Raw genomic sequence first — 17,586 nt, 5'->3', positions numbered from 1 at the left:
TCCTATATGTTAGCTCAAGAATCCTTTTAAATTCACATATTTTTATTTATAATTAACAATTATTAGTTGTGAAAAAATTAGTGTCCTATTAACTGTTTTCTTTCAGAAAAAGAGTTCTATTAGCTTAATATTCCCTTTTAATTTCCGTATTATATGTTTAAGCATTTTGTTTTGCTGATTTTGCTTATCTTTTTAACCAATTTTACTGCAGTTAATTTTTTTTCCTTTTTTTTCGTGTTTCAAGTTTAACTAAATACTAATCCTTTTATATTATTTTTTTAATTATAAATTATACCCTTAATTTATACCCTTAATGAAGCCTATTATCGTAATTTTGCCTGTCTCCCCCCCCATTCCCACATATAAGATAGTTATAGATAGATAGATAAATAGATAGATAGATAGATAGATAGATAGATAATCGATTACCGACACTTAAATAGACGATTGTCCACCTTATCTTTTTGATTAATGAATTATTTAAATTTGGAATCTTTTTATTCGTTGTAATAAAAAAATAAACTTATTAAAATACTTTTAAGACTCCGTTCCGATATAAATTTTACGTTTTAAGTTTTATTGGATTTTGTTTTTCAAATAAGTCTATTTCAAAAAAAAATAAAAAATGTGTTAATTTCACTAGATAGTAATATTATTTTCTTCAACTTATATAATTTTTTTTTATAGAATGTATAATGTATTTTATAAAAAAAATTATTTATTTAAATGATTATACTAGCTAATAAAGAAATTTAAAAATATAATTTTACATCTATAAACTTTTTATGAAATAATAAATATTCAGTTAGTTTGGGCCTTAATGGGCTAACTAGAAAAGAAAATTGCACAAAACACTCCCTTTTCTAATTTATTTGTAATGAATACCTCAATTTTAAAAGTTTATTTTTTTACCTCATTTTTCTATTATTTTTAGTTGTACCCCCAACTAAATTTAATTTATTTGTATTTTTACTCTTCTTTCTATACACACATGCACACCTCATTTTTCTTTTCTTTCTCTCTCTCTTTCTTTTCTCTTTCCTCTTCCTCCTCCTTCTCCTTCATCTTCGTCTTTTTCTTCTTCTCTTCTGCAACTTTTTCTTTTCATTTTCTTCCATTAAATTTCTTAGCAAATTCTATTTAAATTTCCTATAATTTATTTAATATATTCGATTTATAACACAAACAATCAGAGATCTGAAACAAATAAGAAATCAAAGATGAAAAAATCAATCGTGTTCGTTTCAGAGAATTTGAAGCAACGGAATATTACGCCATCGTCACCGTCATATCCTCTTATTCTGGATCTTTTTCTTCCTCTTTCTATTTTTTATGTATTAATTTTTTGTTCATACGTTTGAAACTATTGTAAACTGTTTGAACCTGTTTTTAAGAAATCGTTTTAAGTAGTTTGTTTGAAACCTTTATAAACTGTTGAAAACTTTGTAAACTGTTTTAGACTAACTAATTTAATTTTTTTATGCAATGTTTGAAACTGTTTTAAAAATCCATTTGAATCTGGTTGAAACCTTTGAAAACTGTTTAAAACTTTTGTAAACTGTTTTTGAAATTTTTGTAAGCTATAAGAAAATGTTCTATTTTTAACTGTTTGAAACCTTTATAAACTGTTTAAACATTTTTAAACTGTTTTAAACTGTATTTAGATCAAAGTTGCAAATTTTATTTTATGAAACTGTTTGAAACACTTGTAAACTGTTTGAAATTTTTGTAAACTGTTTGAAACTGTTTTTTTTTAAACTGTTTGAAACGCTGGTAAACTGTTTGAGACCTTTGTAAACTGTTTGAAGCTATTTTTTGAAACTGTTTGAAACGCTTGTACACTGTTTTGAAACCATTGTATAAACTTTTTTTAAATGATAATAAAACTGTGCTTTAGAATTTTTTTGAAACAGTTTGAAACTGCATGTGAAACTGCATTTGAAACTGTTTAAAACCGTTTTTAATAGATTTTTAATGTGACCAAGTACATTAATAATTTACAGTTTTTTTGTTTTTGGATAAATTTATGATCGTTGGATTTGAATTCGATGTGAAATTTAAAGCGATTTCATTACGAATTAAAAATTCTAGCGGATCGAAAATTAAAGTTGAAACTCATAAAAAAGTGATGTTAGAATTAGAAAATCAATCTATTTAATTGATATGAATTGAAAAATTTGATTTATTTATTGAATTATTAGCTGTATTGTTTGGATGAACTGAAACAATAAGAAGAAAAAGAAGAAGAAGAAGAAGAAGTATAAATCCCAAGCGGCAGAGTATAAAAATAAAAGAGGAGAGTAAAAACATAAAGATGAAACATGCTCGAAAGTTGGAAAATTATAGTTAAAAAATACTAATATTTTTCTTTTTTTTAGGTATTCTCCTAATTAACTCAAAATGATAAAGATAAAAGGGCCGGGCCTCGCGGGTAAGCTTACCCAGTGTAGTGAAGAAAACAGAGGGATATATTGGACAAGAAATAAATTTAAAGCAGAGAGAGAGTTGTTAAAACTAAAAAAACCGCGCAAAGCTTGTGGGCGGAAGCAAAACGGCGACGAAAGTGAACATAAAAAGGCAAAAGCGTCGGTCGTCTCTCGACTCCATCTCAGTGGTCTTCCAAAGTAATAAATTCCTCATTCATATCTGTAATTCATTAATGGCTGCTTTTTAATTAGACAAATTCATATTCGTTCATCAAATTATCGCTTATGTTTTGTTTTCCGTTGTATTATTTCTTCTTCAATTACTTTTTATTATCTCATTATAGGTTGTCTCTACTTAATTAAAGAATGTGAAATTAGGTATTGAATTACGTAGATGTTACTTTTGATTTTATTTTATTTCTTTCAAAATGTCGTTAAATTTGAAAGTGAATTAAATAGAGTTCAATTTGATTATCATATGGAGTAATAATGTAATGGCTAACTGGCAATTTTTTATGCCGCAGAAATTTATTTGGCACTCTCTTATCATAAGAGGAAGACGAAGAACCAGTTTAATATATTTGGCCATTTACATTAGAATTAAATTTAATTTTTGCACAAATTGTTAATTATATCCTTTGATGTGCTGTCATTTATTGTTTGATGCTCAATTTATTTTCAGATTTGTTGTACCAATGCTAAGATTTTGAAGTTTCTTTATCATGTCCTTTTACTGGCATTCTTGATACACAAATCTTGGTTCTTACTTTACAAGATCACATTTGTTACCCCTATATTTTAGCAGTTAATTGCAATGAAAGCTAATTCTGCAATTCAACTCTTGTTTTTCTCATGTCGGTTTTGTTGTTATGTTGCACATTTTGAGTATTTTCAGTCCCTCGTCATGGCATTCTTGATACTAAACTCTTAATTCTTGCTGCTTCTTAAATCATGCACAACTCTTGCCCCTTATGATTTCAGCAGTCAATTGGGATGAAAGCTAACTCGGGAATCGCTCAGAAAGAGAAATTCTCTACAGTAAGTGTTTTTAGTGGCTCCTCGGATTATAAATGCAATGAGCAGGAGGAGACTGCTTCATTACCAGAACTTAGGGAACTGGAAGTTGTTTCTCTTGAACCTCATTTAGTTGACGTGTGCAACAGATCTTGCTGTCGGCCTAGAAGGTGAATGTTTTCTATTTAAAATCCTCAACAGTTATTATTCATTCATGCTCATATCAAGTCTAAACTAGCGTCTTTATGTGCTTAGTATAGGGTCTGTGTATGTCTCATGATTGAGCTTTGTTCACTAACTTATCTAAATCTTCATTTACTTGCAGGAACTTGTGTCCTTTTAAAGGCGACATTTGTAACATTCTACCTTCATTATTGGGAAAGGTAGATTTTGCTTCAATTCTTCTGAAGTTGTATTTAACCCCTCTTCCCTTTTATTATGTGTATTTATATTTTCATTTTCACCTCCCGCATTGTTCAGGATGATCTGGAATATCAATTGGATGTTAACACCAGCCACTTTGGTTTACTCAGCTTTTCACCGCCACTGCGTACAAAAAATCCCTTAGTCTGTGATGTAACGTTTGTTCATCAAAACCTAGAAAAAAATTCTGTACTCGGAAATACCGTTGGAGAGATTGATCATCGTTCAGGAGCAAAGGTTCATCGTCATGGAAATTATGAAAGGAAACCAATTATAAGGATTGAAGGTTTTGATTCGAAAGATTCCAAGTCGAATTAATGGTAGCAACTGCAAATAATTGGTAGGTAGGTCAAGTGTTCTCAATTCTTTCCCCACTTCAATTTTATTCATGATGTGGGTAGGGGAATTATAGTCTTGTAAATAGTACATACCATTTCTCAGCTTGTTTCTGTAGACAAACAAAATTAAGAAATGTACATGCTGAGTGCTGACATTTTGTATAGAGGCATTAGGAATTGGAGTAGACTTTCTTGATTTAGAACTATGATGATTGTTTGCAATCAAACTTCACGATTGTCGTCTGTTATTGAAAGGGTATATCTTTTTTCAAGTTCTTAATCTGATCTTAGATCGTATTGGACCAAATCAATTTTATAAGAATGTTAATAGGTTGTTTTTTCAGTTCAATTTTATTTTTTGGTTGGGTTTGTACTAAAAGTGAAATAAAAATAAATTACTCTTAAAATTTAATCAAAGCAAAAAAAAAAAAAAAACTAAAAAATGGGCATTTGTTGGTTCGGTTTGGTTCGATTATTGGGTCATTATACAGGCTCCAAATTTCTTTTAAAAGTAGCTTCACCAATCCAACGGCAACAGCCATAACTATCCTAGAAACATATTGGTCAACCAACAAGTTACAAGTTGGATTACCAAACATCTCTGCTTTTCACTGTCACTATATATCTACACATTCACAAGCCAATCCATATAAACTTTTCAAACACTAAAACTGCATCTTGAACATAAAAGAAAACAAAGATATGGCAAAAAGTTGTGGGATTTTTGCAATAGTTATAGTTTTGAGCATTTTGGTGCAAAAGGGAAATGGCCAAGACAGTTCATGCATAAACCAACTTGTTCCTTGCTTAAACTATTTAAAAGGAACAAAAGATGTGCCTAAGAGTTGCTGTGATCCTCTAGAAAATGTGATCAAAAATCAGCCAAAATGCTTGTGTAGTATGATTAGCAATCAAGGCAGTGATCAAGCTGAGCAAGCTGGTATTAATGCTACCGAAGCTCAACAATTGCCCGGCAGATGTGGACTCCATGTTAATCCTATTGCTTGCATTACTGGTCAGTAATCCTCTCAGTTCTTGCTTTTTTCTTAACTAAATATTTACATGTTTAGCGTTGTATCATTTCAACTCGTGAGCCGGGGGTTGAAATGATACAAGTCGGAGAAGTCAGGGGTTGAATTGTTAAAAATGATTTTGTTGAAATACTGATCCAAATAGAGGGATAAATTTGATGTTTTTTTTTCATTTTACATTAACCATTTGAATGTATAATCTTATAATAAATTGTTTCAGATTCTCCTAATACCAGGAATTCAGTTGACAATTCTTCAGGATTTTTGTTGTTCCCTTGCTGGAAAATAGTGCTGGCTTTGTCCATTATTGTCTTTGGGTTTGTAGCAAATATAATCAACTGAAAGCAGAGATATTTGATTTTGTTAATGGAGCTTTTGCCTTCTCTTCATTTGTTAATTTTCCCATTGTTTTAGAAAAGAAATACACATTTGTTGTCAACCAAGAGTGTATCTCTAGTTAATTTTCATTATCAATAAAAGCATTATTTTATTATGTTCCTTTTATCTTAATGCAATGTATTATAATTTATAGTATCTGACAAAATTTTAAATATAATTTAATGTAATAGATACAATGTTATTTTCATGGAAATAATATAAACATTCTAAATATCTTTCAGTTATTCAAAAGGGGTGCTTGTATCAATTTAAAAATAATTTTGACCCGTATTTATCTATTTTGATAGAAATTTATAACATTAAAATAACTATTTTTGATGATGTAACTCACACAATTCAATTGATTTATAATCTTTATGGTTTAGGTAAAAAAAATCACATGTTTCATTGAGCTTCCATTCTTCTTAATAGGATTCTACTTTCACGGGTAGTGAGTGATCTTTTATACGAAACTGCCAAACGCTTCGTAAGAAAATAAAAAAGATAATGCATAATATATGTTATATTAGTTGAAACCTTTCACCTCATAATTTTACTAGGTAATGGAGCAATTTAAGTAGTGATTGGGTGAGATGTTGAGTTTGAGTTCAATCAAATTTTAGTTGAGAAGATTAGGATAATACTCTAGTTTTTAAAATAATTTGATTTCCTACCTCAATAAGGAGAAGATAAAGAAAATACCTCATCATTCTAATGCTTTTATTTTTTTACTCTAAAGCATGTTTATATTATAATTATACCTATTTTTTACTAACTTTTTACTCTAAGTATATATTTTTACTTATCATATGACAACTGTCATATTTTTAATATTTCTCTCTCTCTCTCTCTCTCTCTCTCTCTCTCTCTCTCTGTCACGACTCAAATTATTAAGCCGCGACCGGCGCTAGGGAACGGGAGTGGTAGCTCCGGAACCCGTAGTAAGCCTAAAATCAATATAAATTTTTCGCGATTAAAATGTTTTATTATATATAATACTTTATCAGAAATCTTCTTTAAATAATATAATTCAATTATTAAAATATCGTATTCCTTTTCTGAAAACATTCGCGAAACAATTCTTAGAAACCAGGGTCTTACCGAGCGATATCTCATATCCAGCACCGCCCTGTTTCCGATCACAAATATCACCAATTCCATTCACGGTAATTGGTATCAAATTTAACCGGATAAACGCTATCTTTCTAAACAATTCATTTATAAAATTATATCAGAGTTTACTTTTCAAATACCGTTTGAAATTGAATCGTAAATCTAATACTGACACCTACTGACTACTGCAGCTCTATAAAACTCGTACTTTGTGTAAGCCAAAAGGGCTGCCGACACAAAGGAGATGGTCTGTCTGATCCGACTCCGATCACCTGAAATAAACACTGTGAGGGGGTCAGTATTTTGGGAAATACTGAGTGAGCTTGCAAGTTACTAACGGTATTAATATAAAAATATAACATCGCATTTCAAGAAAACAATAATAAAAAAACATATAAACAGGTATTTGATCCGTACGAAACTAATATCCTAGCATGCGACACATCTCTCGAATAATCATATATCGTTCAACCCAATCATAAATATCAATTGCGAGTCCAACTCGCTGGTGGCCCAGCCACTAGATACGGGGACTTCCAGGCTACACCGTAGCCGAGTTCACTCTGCGTATCTAAATCATAACCCAATCGTAAATTTCATATTCATCAACAGCTCCCAGCTGTGTCAAGTCATTTCTCAATGCAAACATACTAGACTGACTCGATACTGGTGATCACACAGCCTATTGACACCCAATAGGTAGCTAGTTTCCTCGGATCGCATACTAGTTCTCACATATAGAAATTAAATAAACATATAACATCCAATCAATTGTATATAATGCGATGCGTGAAAACAATATACGTATATATATGAAAATAACTTTTATACTAATAATACGCGAAAGTAAATTGCCACTCACAGTGACCGCTATCCAAAACTGCATTATTATAATCCCGCATGCGTAAGCTCCATGCGTTGTCCAATCACGTATCCATTCCCGCTAACTGGCTTGATAGTTTGTCGGTACGTCAGTTACTTAATCGAGTTACCTATACGTTTAATCCATAAACGTTGACTTAGTATCAAAACCCTAAGTTATAAACTCCTGTTAACACAATCCTATTCTATATATGTCTTTTAACTTTGATCGTGTTCTAATACTTAGTCGAGATACTTATTATATCTCTTATCCATCGATTTCTAATCATAGGTTTCTTATATCTCGGAACCCTAATCGAATACGTCGTGTTCGATATTCAAATTTCTCGTTTTTGGGGCTTATGTTTCCTTTTCAATGTCCGACACTCTTATAGTCGGAAAATGGGGTCATAGCGGGGTGAAAATACCGTATAGGTGCTTCACATAAACTATGCGCCCGCGTAGTCTTGTTGCGCGCCCGCGCAAAGTACTTGCGCGCCCGCGCAAAGTACTTGCGCGCCCGCGCAAAGTACTTGCGCGCCCGCGCAAGTTTGTTACGCGCCCGCGTAACATAGTTACGCGCCCGCGTAACATAGTTACGCGCCCGCGTAACATAGTTACGCGCCCGCGTAGGATTCGTCCGCGGCCATTCCGACGTGCTACTAGCGTAAAAACGCTCCAAACACATCCAAAACGCTTAATCTAAGCTCAAAACCCTATAATCCAATTCTAATATCGATTAAAACGATATAATCGTTCCGTGGCCTAAAACTTTAAATCGATATAACTTAAAATATATCCGTTTAAACGGTAAAACGACAAGCTTACCGTGATTCGCCTCTGGAATACGATCAATTCGAGCTATTAAACGTCGGAAACGGACGAGAAACGGCGAAGCGGCGACGGATCGTAACGATCGTCATTTTCTCTCGTTCTCCCTCTGTTACTCTCCCTTCTTTTCTTTCTCATCTTCTGGATCATTCATGAGAATGATCAATATATATACATATTTGGCTAATTTGCCATTTCAATCCTTTATTTCTTTAACTTAAACCATTTCTCTTTTAAACTTTCTAATTTAACCAAATGGTTAAATTATTCTTTTAACTCGATTGCTTACGTATTATTTATATTCATATAAATAATACTAACTCAATATTATTATTTTCCGTCAAAATCTTTTAATTTCTATTTTCGAGGCTTAATTGGCTAATTTACATTTTAGCCCTTAAACTTCTCAAAAGTTGCAATTTAGCCCAAACGCATCCGCGTCCAAATTTTAAAAGGTCTCCGATTGATCCGAAACTTTTACCACATATACTATAAAATATTTCGCGGGCTTTGGCGAAATAATATCCCTTCGGATCTTATATGGTTAAATTACCATTTTAGTCCCTGTACTTTATTTGGCGACTTTCTTGACATTTTTCTTTTCTAATTCCAATTCCAACTTTAGGACTGAAATATAATATAAAATCTTTCGCAATAATCCTTTCAAGTCCGTCCTGCTAAAATTTAATATTTATCCTAATCTCTCGGAAATCTTTCTGATATCGCCACTCTGGCGACTTAACACTGGACACGTGGTCCAATTAAATAATTTAATATTTTGGGGTATTACATTCTTCCCCCCTTATAAAAATTCGTCCTCGAATTTTCATATAACTCCTTGACTTAACTTAAACCCTTAATCTTTTGAACTTCATTCACTACTCCATTTCTGTACTCTTTGTAGATTAATGTTAATCGTCATTGACGACCTTTCATATCGTCTCCGTCTTTCATAGTGTTTTTAGCCATTTTCTTATGTACTATAACTTCTTACCTTTGATTGCTTCTCTTAATTTTACAACACAATCGTTGTGTTTGTCCTTTGTTTGACATTCAATACTATGAGCTTTTATCTTTGTAATTGAATTTTCAGTTTAATACTGATACTCAATACTAGTTTGTTCTAGTAATGTCTGATTACTAGTAACGATAATCTCCACTCTTAAGATTACTCATTCGTAATCGAATGATGTAGATGATCCATTAGTTCGTACTCTTAGATTCTTTTGCTTTGTTTGATCGTGGTTACGACTTGATCTTGATCTCCAAGTCTTCTTTCTATAACGATGTTAGTCGTACCCACATGCATTTTCGTTCTCGATCCTTTTCTTTTTGTCCAACATATTTAATCCTATCATCGTTCCTTGTTGAGTGATGTGGACACTCAAACAACTCGTGCTTCACTACTTACGTAGTCTCTGTTGCTGTCATCTGATTATTATTTGTTGTCGTGCTAAAAGCTTATTCCACTATCTGTTATCCTCTTTTGTCTCATTACTTCATTTCTCGTAGGAAGATTCTTTCGCTAACGTCACTTATCATGGTTATCCATGAGGTAAGTCCTCAGGACGTATCCTTATGAGGTCTTCACTTTTCTTGTAGGGCTTACTTAACCTTCTTCTTGCGTCTTAATATCTCGTATACCTCTATATTCGTTTGTATATCCATTGGTCTATTTCCTTTTCTTAAGCATGACGTACTATTCTTTGAAGCTTCCTATCTCCTCTTACTTCACATTAATCTGTTTCATCTTTCATCCTTTATAATCTTGGATAACTGTCTTTGTTATCCTATCCTTTACTCCCCTTTACGATCATTGTTATTGTTAGTCTCACCTTATGTTTCTTTATATCACACTTCGTACTAGAGGGACAACAATTGTTGCCGCATTGGAGTTTTACTCCCGATTTATTCGATGTACCTTGTTTACTCATTTCAGTGAGGATCCTTGATTCTTTCAACTTTTGTCGTCATATATTGCCTTTAACGGTGTCGTCACTGTTACCTTCGTCACTTATCGCGTATATCTCTCACTAATCTTTTAATTAGTTGATCCTTCCTTCTTTTAGTGAGTATGTCATTATCCGCCTCATGGTAGTCCATCTTTTGAAACTTAAATGTTGACCTTAGTATTAGCCCTTAGGTTATATTTATCCTTAACTTCTTATTTACTTTTTCATTTCATTTTACCTAAGTTCTTCTTTCTTTCGTCGTCTTCTTAACGCTGATCGTCTTACGACTCTTAAGGATGCTTTTAGCATTCATCTTTACGATTCACTATTCTATTCCATTCTTCTTTTCTAATATCGTATCTTAGTTTGACTCTTAATTTCCAAACTATTTCTCTTTTCCATAGCGTAGTGTGAGGTTTATTCCTTATTATCTATAGTCTTGTTATTTTCACTCGTTACTTCACTCTTCTACCCATAACGTAGGTATATTCCTTCATGTCTCTTCCTTGACTTCTTGTTCCTAATCAACCAATAGGATTAATAGTCGTAATGCTATAGCCATATGGTACCTTTCTTGTGTTCCGTATTCACGCTCTTATCATGTGTCTCGATCATCTTTTGTTACATTTCTTGCATTCTTCTTCATTGCATCTTGTACATCATGTACTTCTTCTTTTAACATTCACAACCTCGAGCATGAGTGGTGATCGTAGCCTATTTCGTCTGAATTCCTCGACATGGTACGTTCTTGATTACTTGCGTCTTATCGTACTTTTACTGACACCTTGACTGTCATTGAAGCCGATCCTATGTTCGAGTCATCTTTATTTCTTTTCATTGTTATGTGTCCGTGACTACATAGAGTCCAATCTAGTGGATCCTCTCGTTAATTTTCCGTGTGACTTTCTCTTTTCCTTTCCTCGATCACTCTTATCAAGTTTCTTGCAACGTACGCAAGCAAATTTTTCTCTATATCGATTTTCGTAACTAACTTGTTTGTTCGAGTTCTTATACCTTCTCATAGGTATCTTACTTTCATCTCTCATGTCATATTTCGACTGATCCAATATATGTAGCTCAAGTTTGTTATTGAGTCTCTTCTTCACGTCCTTTCACTTACCTCGATGCACGAAGATTCATCTATGTGTCAAATACGTTCGATGCTATATATTGCATCCTAACCATTCAGGGATTACTATTAATCTTTCATATCAATCGCACCATGCACTCTACTCCTTATTAGTTGAACTTAAAACTTAAGATCCCGTGTTTCGCGCACATCATTCACACTTATATTTGTCCTAATCTTTTCATCCACTTTATAATCGTAACTTTGTGGTGGAAGTCCAACTCCTAATTCACTTATTGCAATTCTTGTCGTTTACCTCTTGATCTTTCTTATCATGCTTCTCAAATCACTACATTCTATGCGGACTTGATGTTAGCTATAATTAATTGATCCAATTCCATGCTCCGTACTTCATATTCTTGTCACTCGTCTACTTGGCTCGTCACTTTATCGACATATATCCATTATCGATATTCTTCTGAAATCTACTTCACGTTCTCGGTTAGCCGATCGTAATAGTTAACACTTAGGTCACCGTCTTAGGGACATCGTGTTCCAGTGACAACTTGATCCAACGGTTCAATAAAGAGTTGTCACGATCTTATTAAACCTGACGACTTTCTAATATTACGCAATATTCACATTATCCTTTCATAAGGGTAATCTTCTATCTTCAAGGTGTAAACTGTGAGTCTATTTCTATGCTCGACTATCCTCTTTCTTACTTCTATGGTGTGGTAGCATGATGCTCTAATCACTTCGTTTAAAGATAGGAACATCCCAGTTCATCGTTCAATTAGTTACAGTTTGCTACTCACATACATCTTACCATTCGCTTCTCGTATATAAACTTCATTCTTCTTATATACTTCTTTCCTTATATCGTAGTTTAATATCTTTGACGTCCTGTCAAAGAGATACTTACTTTCTAGCTTACCACTAATCTGGTATGTGTCACTTTCCAATACATCTGCGATTTTTAGCTATATTCTAGCTCGTTAACTCGAAACTAAGTTCATATCCTAAAAGCATAACTCCTATGTTCTCGCAATTATACATATTCGATCTTCTCGTGGCCTTGATCGCAGCTTGCTCGCGAGCATTTTACTTCCGTCACAGAGTTCTGGTCTAGGTATACTTACTTAAAAACAAAACTCCTTGAAAACTCTTTCGAATAAAACATTTCGTTTCGAAATGTAAATCGAAATTTTATTTAAATCTTAGCAAAATTGTGCACTAGGGTGATGACGTCTCTCATCCCCAAAGAGTTGCCACATCTCACCTTTTCGTCTGAGCATAATGCATATGATGCATGTACTATTAATGCATGTATTCATTTATTGTTCTTTTCATTAGCAATGTATGTAGTGATGCACTTCTATCAATGTCGTGGCATTTATCAATGACTATCACGGGTCTAGGCACAATTATGCTTTCAAAATGGTTTAAACAAAATAACTTTAGAAAGTTATAAAATTTGAGTTTTGTAAGCTCTCTAGACCTTTAAACTCTGTATCCGGCAAGTTCTCTCACCTCTGTAGCTTTATACTTCTTCGTTATCCGCCTCCTGGCGTTTCAATCGATCCTCTCGACAGTATCTAGCCTAAATGTACCAAAACATGAACTGCCTCATCGTAGAATTTCATCTCCTCGAGGTTCCATCTAGATATGCATATCACGTATGCATATCTTATCGAAAACGAAATACGCGCGTGTATCTCATGTACGTGTGTAGCAACAAACAAACAAGCACTTCACAAACCAATCAATTATACTTATCGCAAAACAACAATGAAAACTACTTGGATCAGACAGAACTCAACTCTATAGCTGCAGTAGTTCCTAGGTCAGTTAACTAACACAACACATATTAGCAGAGGTAACTGGACCAACTGCTCTGATACCACAATTGTCACGACTCAAATTATTAAGCCGCGACCGGCGCTAGGGAACGGGAGTGGTAGCTCCGGAACCCGTAGTAAGCCTAAAATCAATATAAATTTTTCGCGATTAAAATGTTTTATTATATATAATACTTTATCAGAAATCTTCTTTAAATAATATAATTCAATTATTAAAATATCGTATTCCTTTTCTGAAAACATTCGCGAAACAATTCTTAGAAACCAGGGTCTTACCGAGCGATATCTCATATCCAGCACCGCCCTGTTTCCGATCACAAATATCACCAATTCCATTCACGGTAATTGGTATCAAATTTAACCGGATAAACGCTATCTTTCTAAACAATTCATTTATAAAATTATATCAGAGTTTACTTTTCAAATACCGTTTGAAATTGAATCGTAAATCTAATACTGACACCTACTGACTACTGCAGCTCTATAAAACTCGTACTTTGTGTAAGCCAAAAGGGCTGCCGACACAAAGGAGATGGTCTGTCTGATCCGACTCCGATCACCTGAAATAAACACTGTGAGGGGGTCAGTATTTTGGGAAATACTGAGTGAGCTTGCAAGTTACTAACGGTATTAATATAAAAATATAACATCGCATCTCAAGAAAACAATAATAAAAAAACATATAAACAGGTATTTGATCCGTACGAAACTAATATCCTAGCATGCGACACATCTCTCGAATAATCATATATCGTTCAACCCAATCATAAATATCAATTGCGAGTCCAACTCGCTGGTGGCCCAGCCACTAGATACGGGGACTTCCAGGCTACACCGTAGCCGAGTTCACTCTGCGTATCTAAATCATAACCCAATCGTAAATTTCATATTCATCAACAGCTCCCAGCTGTGTCAAGTCATTTCTCAATGCAAACATACTAGACTGACTCGATACTGGTGATCACACAGCCTATTGACACCCAATAGGTAGCTAGTTTCCTCGGATCGCATACTAGTTCTCACATATAGAAATTAAATAAACATATAACATCCAATCAATTGTATATAATGCGATGCGTGAAAACAATATACGTATATATATGAAAATAACTTTTATACTAATAATACGCGAAAGTAAATTGCCACTCACAGTGACCGCTATCCAAAACTGCATTATTATAATCCCGCATGCGTAAGCTCCATGCGTTGTCCAATCACGTATCCATTCCCGCTAACTGGCTTGATAGTTTGTCGGTACGTCAGTTACTTAATCGAGTTACCTATACGTTTAATCCATAAACGTTGACTTAGTATCAAAACCCTAAGTTATAAACTCCTGTTAACAAAATCCTATTCTATATATGTCTTTTAACTTTGATCGTGTTCTAATACTTAGTCGAGATACTTATTATATCTCTTATCCATCGATTTCTAATCATAGGTTTCTTATATCTCGGAACCCTAATCGAATACGTCGTGTTCGATATTCAAATTTCTCGTTTTTGGGGCTTATGTTTCCTTTTCAATGTCCGACACTCTTATAGTCGGAAAATGGGGTCATAGCGGGGTGAAAATACCGTATAGGTGCTTCACATAAACTATGCGCCCGCGTAGTCTTGTTGCGCGCCCGCGCAAAGTACTTGCGCGCCCGCGCAAAGTACTTGCGCGCCCGCGCAAGTTTGTTACGCGCCCGCGTAACATAGTTACGCGCCCGCGTAACATAGTTACGCGCCCGCGTAACATAGTTACGCGCCCGCGTAGGATTCGTCCGCGGCCATTCCGACGTGCTACTAGCGTAAAAACGCTCCAAACACATCCAAAACGCTTAATCTAAGCTCAAAACCCTATAATCCAATTCTAATATCGATTAAAACGATATAATCGTTCCGTGGCCTAAAACTTTGAATCGATATAACTTAAAATATATCCGTTTAAACGGTAAAACGACAAGCTTACCGTGATTCGCCTCTGGAATACGATCAATTCGAGCTATTAAACGTCGGAAACGGACGAGAAACGGCGAAGCGGCGACGGATCGTAACGATCGTCATTTTCTCTCGTTCTCCCTCTGTTACTCTCCCTTCTTTTCTTTCTCATCTTCTGGATCATTCATGAGAATGATCAATATATATACATATTTGGCTAATTTGCCATTTCAATCCTTTATTTCTTTAACTTAAACCATTTCTCTTTTAAACTTTCTAATTTAACCAAATGGTTAAATTATTCTTTTAACTCGATTGCTTACGTATTATTTATATTCATATAAATAATACTAACTCAATATTATTATTTTCCGTCAAAATCTTTTAATTTCTATTTTCGAGGCTTAATTGGCTAATTTACATTTTAGCCCTTAAACTTCTCAAAAGTTGCAATTTAGCCCAAACGCATCCGCGTCCAAATTTTAAAAGGTTTCCGATTGATCCGAAACTTTTACCACATATACTATAAAATATTTCGCGGGCTTTGGCGAAATAATATCCCTTCGGATCTTATATGGTTAAATTACCATTTTAGTCCCTGTACTTTATTTGGCGACTTTCTTGACATTTTTCTTTTCTAATTCCAATTCCAACTTTAGGACTGAAATATAATATAAAATCTTTCGCAATAATCCTTTCAAGTCCGTCCTGCTAAAATTTAATATTTATCCTAATCTCTCGGAAATCTTTCTGATATCGCCACTCTGGCGACTTAACACTGGACACGTGGTCCAATTAAATAATTTAATATTTTGGGGTATTACACTCTCTCTCTCTCTCTCTCTCTCTCTCTCTCTTTCTTCGTCAATTTTTTCTTCTTTTTTATTTCTTCTCCATTATTCTTTCTTCACCGTTCCTTCATCGCTTCGCCGTCGTTTTTTCATCGCTTCGCCGCCGTTTCTTCATCGTTTCGCCGTTGTTTCTTCATTACTCCACCGTCGCTACATTGTTCATTCATATTTTATTTTTTCTTTAATTCATGGTGATTATTGCGGTTTTTTAACATTCAGATATAAATAAATTACTCTTGAATTTGTTTTCAATTTTAGATCTAAAAATCTGCATGAAAAAATGTTATTATGATAAAAAACTATTTTCTGCACAAAAAACAGCATCTGATTATCATATGATTATCATAACACTGCAGAAAAAAATGATTTTTTTATATACAAAAAAAAAACAGTATCTGATTATCATATGAGTATCACTGTATTATCATGTTATTATCATAACACTGCATAAAGAAAGATTTTCTACAAAAAAATTGATTATCATGTTGTTATCACTGTATTATCGTCTCGTTATCATAATATAATCATATGATACCGAGATGATAATGTATTGTTGTACCTAAATAATAATGTTATGACAATGACATGATAATAAAGTTATGATAACAGTATGATAATATGATACCTATATGAAAAAAAGTTACATAAAAACTATGATAACGAGATGATAATGTGGAGAAAATAGTATGATAATGAAATATAATAAGGTCATATTATCATACTATTATCTGCACCTTATCATCTTGTTATCATATTTTTTTGTAATTATTTTTTTCATACATGTATCATATTATCATACTATTATTTCACATTATCATCTCGTTATCATAATTTTATAATTATTTTTTCATACAGATATCATATTATCATACTATTATCTTTACATCTCATTATCATAATTTTTCTGTAAATTGTTTACATATATGTATCATATTATCATACTATTATCATAACTTTATTATTTTATTATCATCTTGTTATCATACTGGTATCATGAATCTTTTTATAATTATATTTTCACGTACGTTATCATTCAGTTATCATAATCTCATTATAATTCATTATCATCTATTTATCATTATCGTACATTGTATTATCATAACCTTATCATAATCATATAATGTTATTATAATATAGTGATAACAACATGATAATCAGACAACGTCTTTCAATAAAAAAAATTGATTTTTTCTGCAGTGTTATGATACTTGCATGATAATGCAGTGATGATACTCATATGATAATCAGAAGCAGTTTTTTTTTTCAGAAAATCATTTTTGTGTATAAAAACATTTTTAATGCAGATTTTTAGATCTAAAATTGAGAAAATTCAAGAATAATTTATTTAGATCTGAAAGTTAAACAATCGTATTAATCATCACGAGTCGAGGAAAAACGCTAAAATTAAATACGAAAAACGGCTGAGCAGCGGCAGAATGATGGCGGAGCGACGGCGGAATGATGAATTAACGATGAAGAAGTAGAACAAAAACGAAGAAGGTATAAAGAAGA

The 17,586-nt window shown here is 33.1% G+C and overlaps 2 protein-coding genes across 4 annotated transcripts; both read left to right on the top strand.

Moving 5' to 3' along the window:
- Positions 1 to 2,491: 2,491 nt before the first annotated feature.
- LOC126682443 (uncharacterized) lies at positions 2,492 to 4,473 on the top strand. Of its 3 annotated transcripts, none has more exons than XM_050378144.2 (4): positions 2,492 to 2,624; positions 3,411 to 3,610; positions 3,766 to 3,823; positions 3,921 to 4,473. In XM_050378144.2, the coding sequence occupies exons 2-4, from the start codon at positions 3,420 to 3,422 to the stop codon at positions 4,179 to 4,181; spliced, it is 510 nt and encodes a 169-aa protein (XP_050234101.1). In that variant the 5' UTR covers positions 2,492 to 2,624; positions 3,411 to 3,419; the 3' UTR covers positions 4,182 to 4,473. The 3 variants fall into 3 exon arrangements, with proteins under 3 accessions (XP_050234101.1, XP_050234099.1, XP_050234100.1); XM_050378142.2 differs by having other exon boundaries at positions 3,408 to 3,610; XM_050378143.2 differs by lacking the exon at positions 2,492 to 2,624 and having other exon boundaries at positions 2,632 to 3,610.
- A 373-nt stretch (positions 4,474 to 4,846) lies between these two features.
- On the top strand, positions 4,847 to 5,725 carry LOC126682427 (non-specific lipid transfer protein GPI-anchored 30). Its single transcript, XM_050378114.2, has 2 exons — positions 4,847 to 5,216; positions 5,453 to 5,725. Exons 1-2 carry the CDS (start codon positions 4,904 to 4,906, stop codon positions 5,572 to 5,574), a joined length of 435 nt encoding a protein of 144 aa, XP_050234071.1. The 5' UTR covers positions 4,847 to 4,903; the 3' UTR covers positions 5,575 to 5,725.
- Positions 5,726 to 17,586: the final 11,861 nt, after the last annotated feature.

The sequence above is a fragment of the Mercurialis annua genome, linkage group LG5 (assembly GCF_937616625.2).
Source record: "Mercurialis annua linkage group LG5, ddMerAnnu1.2, whole genome shotgun sequence".
NCBI lineage: Eukaryota > Viridiplantae > Streptophyta > Magnoliopsida > Malpighiales > Euphorbiaceae > Mercurialis > Mercurialis annua.
Note: the sequence above shows the minus strand (reverse complement) of the source record. Positions and strands in the feature narration are given on the sequence as shown.

Bases quoted from the DNA above. Each gene is read 5' to 3' on its own strand.
- LOC126682443 (XM_050378144.2), top strand. From the start codon at position 3,420: ATGAAAGCTAACTCGGGAATCGCTCAGAAAGAGAAATTCTCTACAGTA. The intron at 3,611-3,765 runs GTGAATGTTTTC...ATTTACTTGCAG, and splicing joins TCTTGCTGTCGGCCTAGAAG to GAACTTGTGTCCTTTTAAAG. The intron at 3,824-3,920 runs GTAGATTTTGCT...CGCATTGTTCAG, and splicing joins TACCTTCATTATTGGGAAAG to GATGATCTGGAATATCAATT.
- LOC126682427 (XM_050378114.2), top strand. From the start codon at position 4,904: ATGGCAAAAAGTTGTGGGATTTTTGCAATAGTTATAGTTTTGAGCATT. The intron at 5,217-5,452 runs GTCAGTAATCCT...AAATTGTTTCAG, and splicing joins TCCTATTGCTTGCATTACTG to ATTCTCCTAATACCAGGAAT.